This window comes from Lagenorhynchus albirostris, chromosome 5 (assembly GCF_949774975.1).
Source record: "Lagenorhynchus albirostris chromosome 5, mLagAlb1.1, whole genome shotgun sequence".
Lineage (NCBI taxonomy): Eukaryota > Metazoa > Chordata > Mammalia > Artiodactyla > Delphinidae > Lagenorhynchus > Lagenorhynchus albirostris.
In genome coordinates, this window is record NC_083099.1 from 24,918,623 (window position 1) to 24,932,538 (window position 13,916).

General features: G+C 36.6%; 1 protein-coding gene across 4 annotated transcripts in view; it reads right to left on the minus strand.

Moving 5' to 3' along the window:
* RASA2 (RAS p21 protein activator 2) overlaps positions 1-13,916 on the minus strand; it is a 116,025-nt gene that overhangs the window by 59,120 nt on the left and 42,989 nt on the right. For all 4 annotated transcript variants that reach the window (XR_009540650.1, XM_060149718.1, XM_060149719.1 and 1 more), the window contains exon 5: positions 9,545-9,621. Coding sequence is in view for 3 of the 4 variants with exons in the window: in XM_060149718.1 (XP_060005701.1) it covers positions 9,545-9,621 (77 nt within the window). In the remaining variant the exon portion in view is untranslated. The remainder of the gene's footprint in view (positions 1-9,544; positions 9,622-13,916) is intronic.

Sequence of the window (13,916 nt, forward strand, 5' to 3'; positions counted from 1 at the left end):
AATATAAAGATCACTGCCTGGACTTCAAGTCACTCTGTACCTATCTAATTTTTCCGTTTTTCTCTCCAAATTTCTTGACCTCCCCACTCACTCCTCACCCTACTGAAACCCAGTTTTTTCTGCATTTGTCATTCTATGGACAGTCTCCTCATTAAGGTCCCCTGAGTGTCAAATGCTATCCATATTTTTCAGGGCTCCTCTCACTGGACTTCTTAGCTGCATGCAATATTCCTGATCACTCTCTCCTTGAAACGCTCTTCTCTCTTGGTTTCCTTGACCCTCACTCTCCTAACTTCCCTCATGTCACCTATCTGTCTCCTTCATGTTTTCCTCACATGTTTTTCTACGTCTACTGCTGGATTTGCTCTCAGTCAACTGCTCTCTTTATGCTACATAACCTCCCTTAAGCCTACTTCTATCACATCTATTCTTATGGCCACAACTACCATCAACCATACATTTCTGTATGAGATCTCACCACAGTTAAAGATTTTTATATCTAAATGCCTGATGGAAATCCCTACCTAGATGTTCAAGAGCAGCTAAAACTCAACTCATTACCATCTCTTATTAAAGCAGCTTCTCTTCCCGTATTTCCTCTTCATTGTGTATACCACCACCACCAAGCAACACAATCTAGAAATCTACAGCCACACTTAAATTCTCCTTCCTCCTCACTTTCTATATCTAATCAATCAGTAAGTTTCAGTGATTCTACTCTTTAAATATTACTTCATCTGGCCTCTTTTCTCACATCTGCAACTGTTGCTCTGGCATAGAAGCCATCACCTCTGACTTGGATCACCCTAACACCCTTCAAATTCACCTTTCTATACTTACTGCTGTCACAAATCTGATCTTTCTAAAATGCAAATTTGTCCATACTCTATTGTCTACAATCTTCCAATAGTTCCATAAGCTCATGTAAGTTTTATAAGGTCAGATGGTACATAAGCGGCTCTTAAGATCTAGCTCCAGCCTATTTACCAATTTCTGACCAATCTTTGACTCACGGTTCATATATTAGGCAACATCAAACTGCTTTTAATTATACACACACACACAACACCATGCTGTTTCTTGCCTCCATATTTTTGCCTATACTATTCTTTCCCCCTGGGGGGAAAAAAAAACCTCACTTTTTCTAGGCAAGCTACTTTCTCTTCATCCTTTAAGAAGACAGTGTTACCTTTCGTCATTAATTGTTTTAAAATTTATTTAGTGCCTATTAAGTGCCAGATGCTGGAACCATGAGGTGAATAAGACAAACATGGCCCCTGCACTCATGGAGCACAGAGTCTACCTGAAGAAAGAGATAACAATCAATAAATCAAAAATAATAATAATTAGAAATAGTGGCAAGTGCTATGGAAGAAAAAGAACAGGGTACCCTATTTTAGAGTAAGTGATATTTAAGTTGAAACTTAAAGGACAAGAATGAACCAGTTAGAAGAAGAATGGGCATAACGGCATTCCAGGCAAAAGGAAAGGCAAATGTACATCTCTAAGCTGGAAGAGTAATGTCACATTTGAAGAAGTGAGAGAAGGCCAGCAAGCATATGAAGAGGAAGCACGCCACAAAATGAAATCAAAGAGGCAGGCCGGGTCACTGGTTCTTACGGGCCACGGTAAGGAGATTGGATTTTATTCTAAAAGCACTGCAAAAATCACTAAGTGCTTAAGCAGGGGACTGCCATGATCTAGTTTATGTTTCAGAAGACTGCTCTGGGCCGCTTATAAAGAGAATGGATTGCAGACTGGAAGATCAGCTAAAAGATTATTGAAATAGTCAAGGTAAGAAATGATTGGTGGTTTGAAGTAAGGAGATGTCAGAAAGTATTATGAAAAATTAGAAAATTCAAGAAAAATTTTTATAGAATCAGTGAGAAATAGATCCAATCTTGGGGGAGAGAGAGGAGAAAAGATTTTAAGTGACTCCCATATTTCTGCCTTGAGCTATGGGGAGGAGCTGGATAGATACAAGAATCAATACTGCAGCTTTAAATGTGTTAAATTTGCAATGCTGTGAGACATCGAAGGTAGGCTGACATGTAAGTCTGGAGTCAGAAAAAAGACCTGGGTTGAATGCATAAGGTGTACACAGTTTTTTAAAAACTTTTTATTTTGCAATAATTTCTGACTTCCAAAAAGTTGTTAAATAATATGCAGAGTTCCTGTATACCCATCACCCAATGTTAACATTTTGTGTAATCAGAGTAGAATTATAGAAGCAGGAAACTAACATTGATACGATGTTAGTTAATGATAACAAGTTGTATTTAGCTGTCATGTCTCCTTAGTCCCCTCCATCCTAAAACAGTTCCTTACTTTTCCTGCTTTGTCCCATGATCTTGCCAGTACTGGCCAGTTATTCTGTAGAATATTCCTTAAATTGAACTTGTCTGATGTCTGTTCACGATTACATTGAGGTTATGTGTCTTGATATCCTTCTCAATGCAAATTAACAGGAGGTACTGAATGTCTCATTATCAGTGACATTAACTTTGATCACTCAGTTAAGATGGTACTTATCAGACATCTTATAGGGTTATTCTTTGAGACTATGCATATATGCTGTTTGTCATTACACTTATGCTCACTTAGCATCTCTAGATGATTCGTCCCTGCACTAATTATTATTGTAGTGTTTGCTAATAGTGATGTTTCTATTTCCATCACTTGTCCTATATTCATCAATAAGGAAAAGCAGTGCTTTCTCTCCCATGTATTTACTTAATTGTTACATCAGCATTGGCTCATGGATATTTATTTTATTCTACAGGTTTTAATCCATTATTATCATTATTTATTTTGATGATCAAATTGTCCCAGATTTGGTTATTTGGAGCTCTTTCAAGTTGACTTCAACATCCTTTCCACATGCCCTCATTATTTTCTGAGCAATTCCGTACCTTCTGATTCCATAGATTCTGTGGGCTCATCTTGTATTTTTCTCTGCCCAAACCCAGAAACTAGTCACTGCTAAAAAGACAAAACAAAACAAAACAAAACTCCTCCACGTTCTTTTTATTGGAGCAGTTCTAATACTGTAGCCATTGGCCACATTTAGCTATTTAAATTATAATTTATTAAAATTAGACAAAATTTAAAATTTAGCTCTTTAGTTGCACTAGTCATATTTCAAGTTTTCAATAAGCCACACAAAGCTAGTGGCCACCATATTGGACAGTTAAGACATAAACATTTTCATCATCACAAAAAGATCTAGTGCCTAGTGCTGACTAGAGAATGGTATTTAGAAATCAAGATATGGGTGCTAAGTATGCTCATTGCTACTGGGATGACACTGTTTGCAGGCCTTCTCAGTGAACACTCAGAGCTAGTGTATACACGTATACACACACACACACACACACACACACACACACACACCTATTAGACAATCTTACTTTGAGAAGTCTGCATTCAAAGAAGAACAGAGAAATGGGGATGGTAGCTGGGAGAGGGGGCTGGAGATGAGGTCTGGGAAGGCATGTCTTTTAGAATGGAAGATCCTAGAACATGTTTACATGCTGGTGAGAACAATCCAAAAGAGCAAGTAAAGCTGATGAAACAGAAGAAGGGATAACTGAAGGAGCAAAGTCCTTTGTAGGGGAAAGAGAAAGAATCCAGAGTTCAGATGGAAGAATTCACTCCCAACAAGAAAAGGAGCACCTCATCGACTAAAACATAAGGACAAAAAGATGGAGGCCAATACAGGTTTGCAGGTTTGGATTCAGGAAGATGTGACCAATTTGCAGTCTGTAGTGATGGAGAATCTCATAGGTGTATTAGAGAAGCACAGTAAAACTCCGTGATAGTTGTAAGTATCCAAGTGAGGTTTGTGATCATGAATTTAAAGTAAAATTAGTCTTTCTGTGTGATTTTCTCCAGCAATATTCAGGTGCAGACTGAACACAGAAGAAGTTGAGTTCATTCATATAAAAGGGATATAAATATAAAAGGAAGAGAAGATCAGGGGAGTTCAGGGAAACTGTAAGAAAATGACTATGGCAACAGATCATAGAAAAAGACCTAGAAGAAAGTAAAAATAGGAGCAGGTAAGAATGTGGTAGAGATTAGTGGATGGAGGTCTTACTGAAGTTCAGGAAATGCTACAGTGGGGAGCTTCCAGGTCTGGAGAATAATAGCAACTGCTGGGATATGAACCTTTCCACACACTGCTCCCCAAAACTGTAGTTCAGCAAGGAGCACAAAGAAAACAATACATAAAACCACGCCTTGAGCATTACTGAAAAAACGAAAACACCACAAACTTCAAATACCTCTAAAGTTGAGAAATCAGCAATAAGTTCCACAAAACTACTACTGGAGTTCTGTTGCTGTATGGACAGTGAATATGGACAGTGGAGGCTTAAGTGAAAAAGAGAAGCAAGAAAAGAATGCAGATCAGCATATGTCCACATACAGACCTGTTTGTGAACATTTACAGCAGTTTTCTTTATAATAGCCTCAGATGGGAAATAATTCAAATATCCATCAACTGGTGAATGGGTAAACAAATTCCATACAAAGGAACACTATTTGTAAGTAAAAAGAAATGGACTGGTTTCCAGTTCTAGGACAAGATGGAGTACATGCACACCTCCTTCTTCCCATTAAGCATTGCTAAAAACCCTAGATGTTAAACAAACATAAGAAACTGAAAGGTGAAGAGAAGAAGGCAAGCCAATTAGAGATCTGGGGACCCAAGGAAATTGGAACCCAGCAGTGAATTCCCTGGGCTTTCTTACACTTTATATGTCCCAGACTCAGTGCTAGAGAAGCTACCAATCCAGAAACACCCACCAATGGGAGCAGACAACAAAATGCCCTAAGAAAAGCCAGCTTTCTCTAGCCAAAGGACCAGGAACTGGGCAGCTTAGCAAGATAGAAACCATTTTTAGGCAATAACCATCTACTCCAATCAAACACCATGAGAAACACTGTGGATCCACCCTCACCCCCATCAACAAAGGCCAGAAGTTGAGGGGAGAGCCTAGACTTCTACCTCTGACAGGTTGTAATGAGCTCCTTCTTCCCATGGAGTCAGTAGAGACCACATGAGGAGCCTGGATTTCCATCACCAGCCAGCACCAACGAGGCACTCCTCTCCCTCCATGCCAGGGTGGTGTCAGGGAATGCTGAGTGGGAAGGTAAGACTTTCACCACTTTCTAGGGGTAACTAACTCCTCCCGACCAGGGTGTCAGTGGAGGCCACGCGGAGCAGCAGTAAGGTACTCCTCCCTATCCCCCCAAAGTGGTAACAGGAAGGAATTGAGGGGAGCGTGAACCATGACTTTCGTTCAGCAGTAACAAGGAACACTTCTCATTCTTCCCCCAGGGTTATCAGGAGCGGTTGAGTCAGGAACCTGGACTTCTACCTCTACCTGACAGTAATGAAACTGGGACTCCTCTTCCCCCACCAGCAGAGGGTCAGAGGAGCCTGGCTAAAAGAAAAGATTTAAACAAGACCTAGAGCCTCATTATATAATACCCAAAATGTCCAGGATAGAACTGAAAACCATTCAACATATGAAAAACCAGACAATCTCCAACTTAAATGAGAAAAGACAACTGGCAGATGACAAGGCTGAGATAACATGGACGTTGGACTTATCTGACAAAAAGGTGAAAGCAGCCACCATAAAAATGATTCAATGAGCAATTATGAACATGTTTGAAATAAATGAAAAAATAGAAAGTTTCAGCAAAAAAACAGTAAGTCTCACCAAGGAAATAAAAATATAAAGAAGAACCAAATGGAAATTTTAGGACTTAAAAATACAATAACCAACATAAAAATAATTCAATAGTTGAGTTTAACAGCAGAATGGAGAGGACAGAGGAAAAAAACCAGTGAGCTTTTAAAGACAGAACAACAGAAATAACCCAATATGAACAACGGAGGGAAAATAGACCAGAAAAAAAAGGGCAGAGCCTCAGGGATGTGTGGGACAATAACAGATCTAACATTCATGCCACTGGAGTCTCAAAAGGAGAGGAGAGAAAGCTGGCAGGGCTGATAAATTTAACAAGAAATAATGGCTAAAAGTTTCCCAATATGGCAAAAGACATAAGCATATAGATTCAAGCTGAGCCAAAATCAAACACGATAAACCCAAACAAATCTATAGTCAAACTAAAACTTAGAAAACTAAAGACAAAGGAAAAAATCCTGAAAGCATCCAGAGAGAAACATAGGAAAACCTGTATAGGAAAAACACTTTGAATGATACTGGATTTCTCATCAAAAATCACGGAGGCTTGGGCTTCCCTGGTGGCGCAGTGGTTGAGAGTCCGCCTGCCGATGCAGGGGACACGGGTTCATGCCCCAGTCCAGGAAGATCCCACATGCTGCGGAGTGGCTAGACCTGTGAGCCATGGCCGCTAAGCCTGCGCGTCCAGAGCCTGTGCTCCGCAATGGGAGAGGCCACAACAGTGAGAGGCCCGCGTACCGCCAAAAAAAAAAAAAAAAAAAATCATGGAGGCCAGAGGAAGTGGTACATTTTTCATGTGCTGAAAAAAAAAAAAAGGACTATCAACCACGAATTCTATATCCAGTGAAAATATCCTTCAGGAATCAAGAAAAAAATCAAGACATTTTCAGATGAAGAAAAACTAAAAGAATGTGTCACCAGTAGGCCTATCCTAAAAAAAATGGTAAGAGGAAATTCTTTAAACATAAAGACAGTGATAAAAGAAGGGATCCTGAAATGACAGGAAGGAAAGAATATGGAAAGAGCAAAAATATGAGTAAATACAATAGACCTAGAATTCTCTTCTTTTCTAAATTGTGTTAATAACTGAAAGAAAAATTATAACACTTTGATGTGGTTTTCACTGTTGCACAGGAAATACTTAATACAATTATATTACAAATGGTGGAGGATTAAAAGGTAAGGTTTCTACATTTTATTCTAACCGCTAAAATGTCAACACCAGTAGACTATAAGTTACACATGTACAATGTAATACCTAAAGCAACCACTAAAAACACTATACAAAGAGATACACTATAGATTAAAAAAACACTATAGATAAATCAAAATGTAATTCTAAACAATGTTCAAGTAACTCACAGGAGAAAGAAAATAGAGGGGACAGAAAACAAAAAATAAAATGGCGGATTTAAGCCTAACATATCCATAATTATAAGTAAATGTATAAATTCACTAAATAAAAGACAGAAATTGGCAAAATAGATTTTAAAAAGTGACACAACTATATTCAATCTTTAAGAAACTTGTGCACAACTGGCTAGATCTGAGTGGAAAAAAGCCAGTCTCAGAAAGTCACAAACTATTAAGAGTCCATTTACATAAGATTTTTGAAATGACAAAATTTAGATACGGAGACAGATTAGAGGTTGCAAAAGATTAGGGATGGGGTGGGGAAGGAGTGGGTGTGACTATAAAGGGGTAGCATGAGGGAAATATTTACAGTGATAAAATAGTTTTGTATCTTGATTGTGGTGGTGGCTACACAAATCTACACATGTGATAAAATGATACCCTGTCACTATACAATGTCAATCTTCTGGTTTTTATACTGTTAGTTTTAGTTATGTAAGATGTAACCACTGAAGGAAACTAAGTGAAGAGTACACAGGACCTCTCTGCACTTTGCAATTTCTTGCAAATCTATAATTATCTCAAAAGTAAAAAAAAAAAAAATCAAACTGCCAGAGTTCAAATCCAGGCTCTACTCTCCCTGTACGAACCTGGGCTTATTTAACCAATCTGTGCTTCGTTTTGTCATCTGTAAAACGAGGACAACAGTATCTACCAAGTTATGGCAAGAAACAAAGGAAATAATACCTAAAAAAGGATGAACTCCTGATACATAATGTGGATGAATCTCAAAAGCATGCTAAGTAAAAGACACAAGAGACTATATATTATATAGATCGGTTCATATGACATTTTGGAAAAGACAAAAACTATAAGGAGAGAAATCAGATCATGGTTGCCTAGAGCTGGATATAAAGAGAGGGGACTGAACACATCTCTGAGTAATGCCTTTTGGTATAGTTTTGACTTTTGAAGTCATCCTGATATTCTACATATTCAGTAAAATAAAAGTAAACCAACAAGGATGGGGGAAAACAACATTAAACTAAATGCAAACCAAATCAATCCAATTAACTGTAATTCAAATGTACAACATAACTGAACTGAGCAGGGCAGAGAGTAATCCAAATACTTTCACTATATGCTCTCAGTCTAGGGGGAAAAACTGTAAACAAATCCTGTTTTTAGTAGGTAAATCCAAACTGAGGAACATGTGAAAAAACAACTGGCCTGTATTCTTCAAAAATCTCACCTCCATGAAAGACAAAGAATAGCTAAAAGTACAGGTTAAGGAGATTAGAGACATGACAACTGAATGTAATACATAATCTTGAACTGTATCCCTTCTTGGAGAGAAAAAATGTGTCTTAAAGGACATTATTGGAACAGTTGACAAAAGTGAAATATTGTAACTGTAGACTGAAGTATTGAAATATAAAAACTACAGATTATACTTTTATTGTAACAATGTTAAATTTCCTGAATTTGATAACTGTACTAAAGTACATTTAAATATTATATTTAAGAGAATACTCCTTTTCTTAGGAAATACACACGGATATATTAAGGATTATAATATGTGCAACCTTCTTTAAAAGAGTTCAGAAAAAATTAACTGAGTAATATTATATATAGTATTTTATGTATATATATAAGCACATAAATATCAATATGTATATTTATATAAAGAGAGAATACCTCAAAGGATCTGGGGTGTTCATAATTAGGAGAATAAATCATAGTCTGGAGCAGCAGTAGGAGAGTAATATTGACCCTACTCCCTGGCTCTAAGGTATATGGGTATGGTGGAATACATAGCCTCAGATTGAGAAGGCAGTAGAGGAAACAGTACTTCAAGGGATATTCACGTATCAGTTAAGACAGAGAGAGAACATTCAGAAGTCAGGGATATCCCATTGTTTGTTGACAACACAGAGGAAGGGTTTGGGTGAGAGGGAAAAGGTGGAGGATTAGGCTGAAACAGATTTCCAGAACAGTTAGAAGATTAGAATCGGGGTGATAAAAATAAGTTGAGAGAAAAGAGGAAAAAAGGAATTCAAAGTAGGTGAGAATCAATACTGGTAATCTCAAGGTACACATTTAGTTTTAGCCCCAAGGTCCCTAATGCTCTGCTGTGCTATATCTAGAGTTTCTAGAGGCCCTCTACTGGGAAGCTTTTCCAACTCATTGCTGCTTGGTGGTTAGACACATTTATCTGTGATCCTCTATCTATCATGTAACACACATTAAATAAATACTGGTTGAATGAATTAATGACTCATCATATGTAATCTGAGTAGACTAGATGTGAGAAAATAAAGTGGAAAACAAATTAATAAAGGAATGGCATAGCAGAGTTCATTTCTGAAAAAAGTTTCTAAAGTATTTAAAATAAGGAGTTGGCTTAAAATTCAAAGAATACAAAATGGAGAATTATATCTAGTTGACTTCGGTAAAAGAAATATGCTTACTGTACAACAAGCTGCTGGCACACAGTTCCATTGTCTGTTATCAGTTCATTCAGTTTTAATTCAAGGTGAACTTTACCCTATAATGAAAAAAAATTACAAACTGAGAAGTCTATTTTACAGATAAAATATTAATTAAAGGTATGTACTTTTTCAAATGGTAGCCATAATATTTAGTTATTCACTAACTAAATACTAGTGATCCTTAGCACATGGCTTTGTCTCCATTAAGTACTTGTTAAATGACTAATAACCAACAATGTAGATCAAAATCTGAAAAATAAGCAGTCAAATGCTTATATCACACGTGGTATTAAATTTAAGAATTTTATGCCCAGTTCAACAAATATTTATCTCAATTATCAGGAATCAAAAAGAAAGACAAAACTTACATTTTAGGAAATTTTGAATTTAGCAAATTACAAGATGTAGAATGCTTTTTCCAGAGAAGATAATAAGTATAGAGACAAGTATCATTAAAAGACAGAGAAATCATACAATTCTAAAACAATAAAACTAAGTTAAAGCTAGTAAGATTCAATTTGCCAACACTTACTTTTCTCAAATAATTAAGATTTATGGAATATCTACTACATTTTAGGAGGCACTGTGGGAGTGGGTAGGAATCCAAAGAAGTATAAAACAAAGTCACTGCTTATAAGAACTCACAATCTAGTTGGGCAGACAATAAATAAGAGATAACAATATATGGCCAAGAGCACTGATGAAAAAATGGGATACTGAAAATGAAAATAAAGGACTACTTTCTTAAACAGCCATTAATAAATGGATTTTTAAAAAATTCAGTAGTGTAAGTTTAAAGCAAACTATCAACTTCTCAAGAAACAAAGGCTTAGGAACAATATAATCTAGAGCTTGATATTTCTACCCTGCCACTGGTGATGAGCAATTCTAAACTGGTTATCAGCAATTCTGAACTGGTTAAGAATCAGTGTTGGATTACCTCCACCCAGCTGACAAGACAAACTGCCACATTGCCAACTGGAGATTTCAGGGGTGTGATATCCAGGGACTACTGATATAAGTTATTTCATCAGAGATAGGAAAGTTTATTATCTAGTCACTGTTCCTCTTTGGAACAACCCCTTTCAGACACACACAGAAATCTAACCTGAATCAGCCTTTTTTTTTTTTTTTTTTTTTTTTTTTTTTTTTTTACGGTACGCGGGCCTCTCACTGTTGTGGCCTCTCCCGTTGTGGAGCACAGGCTCTGGACACGCAGGCTCAGCAGCCATGGCTCACAGGCCCAGCCGCTCCGTGGCATGTGGGATCTTCCCGGACCGGGGCACAAACCCGTGTCCCCTGCATCGGCAGGCGGACTCTCAACCACTGTGCCACCAAGGAAGCCCAATCAGCCTATTTTTAATCGGCATATTTTATACAAGAGTGAGTCTGAGGTCCACTAACTACAAATCTCAGCGTTAGACAGATGAGCAATAAACACTGATGGATCTCAACACAAAAGTCTGCATGAGAAAGCTAAGCTCTAAAACACAAAGGCAATAGCTGTCATAAAATTAGCAGTTAGGTGGAACTGGAACTATATCTAGCCAACCTTCCACTAAAAATCTAGACACAAATATTTATAAAACCATACATAATTTATAAAATAGGTCTTTCATTAGTCCAGCATTTAATAATCACAACCCCTACTATTCAAGAGTGACCTCAAGAAGGTTCATGATAGGTAGTAATTTATAGTATTACTCAACCAGAATTTTGAATCATATTTGCTGTCACACCAGCATCTGTGTCACTTGACAAATGAGTGAGCCTAGCCAACTGCACCAACATTTACATCTCAAAGCAGTTGTACCATTTTAACATGTATGTATTTTATGGTAGAAACTGTATACTAACAAGGCACTCCCAACTGTTTCTCAGGAAATGTCTAGGATCTAATCTATTTTTAAACCAATACAAACAATATAGAATAGGAAAAAAGTATAATAATTTCATTCACAACTAAAAATCACAGCACTGTATCAACTCAAGACTAGAAATCAGAAGATATTTAATGGGGTTCTCCCAGGAATCATTATCAGAGTCAGAGCCTACCTAATATGTTCATTACTCCCGCTGGCTGTTAAACATAACATTCCTTTGGCATTAGTCAACAATAACGTAATTACGTATTAACCTGGTCAAGAAAAGAGTGGGGAGAGAACAAGCAGACACAAGACACATACTATAAGGGTGGAACACTAAAATTAAAAAGCATTATGAGTTAAATTAAGGAAATTATAATTTCTAAACTATAAAACACTACCTCATTATATACTTTAACATGGAAATATATACATGATACTTAGTAGAAGGAACAAGTCACAAGAGGGTGTATAATACAATATTAATTTATAAAAATAAAACATCCTATATATATTACTATATAAAATTACTACAACGCTATCTACCAAAACATTGATAGAACTTATCTTTGGTTGGTAGGATTTCAAATTGTTTTCTTTTTGTTCATCTAGATTTTGTAAGTTTCTACTACCATTGTGTTTTGCTTTCTAATGAAGTAAAAGGAACAAGAAATTTTAAAAATTATTTGAAGCTACTTTTTAGTGTTAGAAACCCAAATTTGAAAACATTTAAGAAAAATTTAGTATTCCTTACTATGTTCACATGACAGTTCAGTTTACTTGCATTTGTCACCATTTTATAGATTTAGATTGTAGCAAAACTAGTTTATTTGTGGGGTAGGGAGGAGAGTTCAGCAAAACATTTCCTAGTTTCCCTTGAAGCCAGGGATAGTGGCTAAGGATAGCCATAAGATACAGTTCTGGCCAATGAGATATAAACAGAAGTTGCCGGTAGAGCATCCAAAGAAGCTTATTGAAAAGGACTCCCTAACTTCAGCAGTGGCTTGAGAGGCTGGAAAGCTTACTCAAAACTTTCCACAATCTCACACTGGGCATGATAAAAATGGGAGCCCAGGGCCCACCAAGATAGAGTGGCTCTCATAAACACCCAGGCTTTCTGTTGGAACCTTTAAAGGCCTATGCTTGAGTACAAAGGGTGAACAACGTAGATCGGCCTTTACAAAGAGTAAAACCTAGCCTGGAATCAGCCAAATCCCTAACTGGATTAAAGTGATCGGTTTCCAGCCTAACCACATGCCAAAAGCTAAAGTAAATCTTTCCTGGAGGAAGAAAAAAATATCATCCAGAGTTTCAAGTTATCTCTAAAATAGCTCATATTTCAATGTCCAGCATTCCATCAAAAATTACAAAGCATGCCCTAAGACCACACACCAACCCACCCCCTGCAAACACAAAAACCAAAAAATCAAAAACTGACAAAGAGCAGATTCACAGGAGACACAGATGTTGGAGTTAACGGACAGATTTTTCTTTTTTTGAAATAGAAAACAAAATGAAAAACTCAGCAAATACCTGTAAAGTATAAAATATGTCAAATGAAAAATTTAGAATTAAACAATAAAATAACCAAAATGAACATGTATTTAACAGATTAGCCACAGCTGAAAAGAGGATTGGTGAAATAGGAGACAGGTTAGTCAGAGAGGGAGAGAGTATAAGAGACATATGAGACATAGTAAAATGGTCTATTATTCACGTAACTGAAGTCCCAGAAGAGAGGAGAAAGAACGAACAGGGGAAAAAAAAAGCTGAAGAGATAATTGCCTGGAATTTTCCTAAACTGACAAAAGACATCAAGGCACAGTAATCAAGAGCCCCTAGGAACACCCAAGTAGGATAAAAAGAAAATCACACGTAGGTGCAGCCTAGTAAAACTGATGAAAACAAAATATAAAGAGAAAATCCTAAGGTAACTAAAAAAAAACAGGGACATTACTTACAAAGAGGTAACTGTAAGATGCTGACAAGGAACTATATTTGGTGATAAACATGCAGTGTGATTGGTCCACAACAGCTTTCTTATTATCCAACCTCCTAGGGGAGGTTCAGTGACAAAATAGTGACAAAATTTAAAAATAAATCAGATACTTAAAGGGTATTATTCTATATATATTTCATACCACTAATTATATTAGGTTGATATAAGCAATTATATCACATTAGTTTGTATTAGGCAGCATATTTAGGAACTTATTACTGTCTGAAGGTTTATATTCTAACTTTATTTCAGTTACTGCTACAAAAATTTCACACAGAAAAATCTGTGATTATTTTAATTTTACAGTAATGTATAGTCTTGGTACCATTTAGAAGATATTATGTGAATTTCTGCATACAATTTGGGAAATTCAAATGAATATAGTTATTTGGGCAAAACACAATGCACGCACTTAAAAACTTCCTGAGTCTAAACATTTTTTTGTTTTATCAACATTAATAAATTAATTTAAACGACGATTAAATTA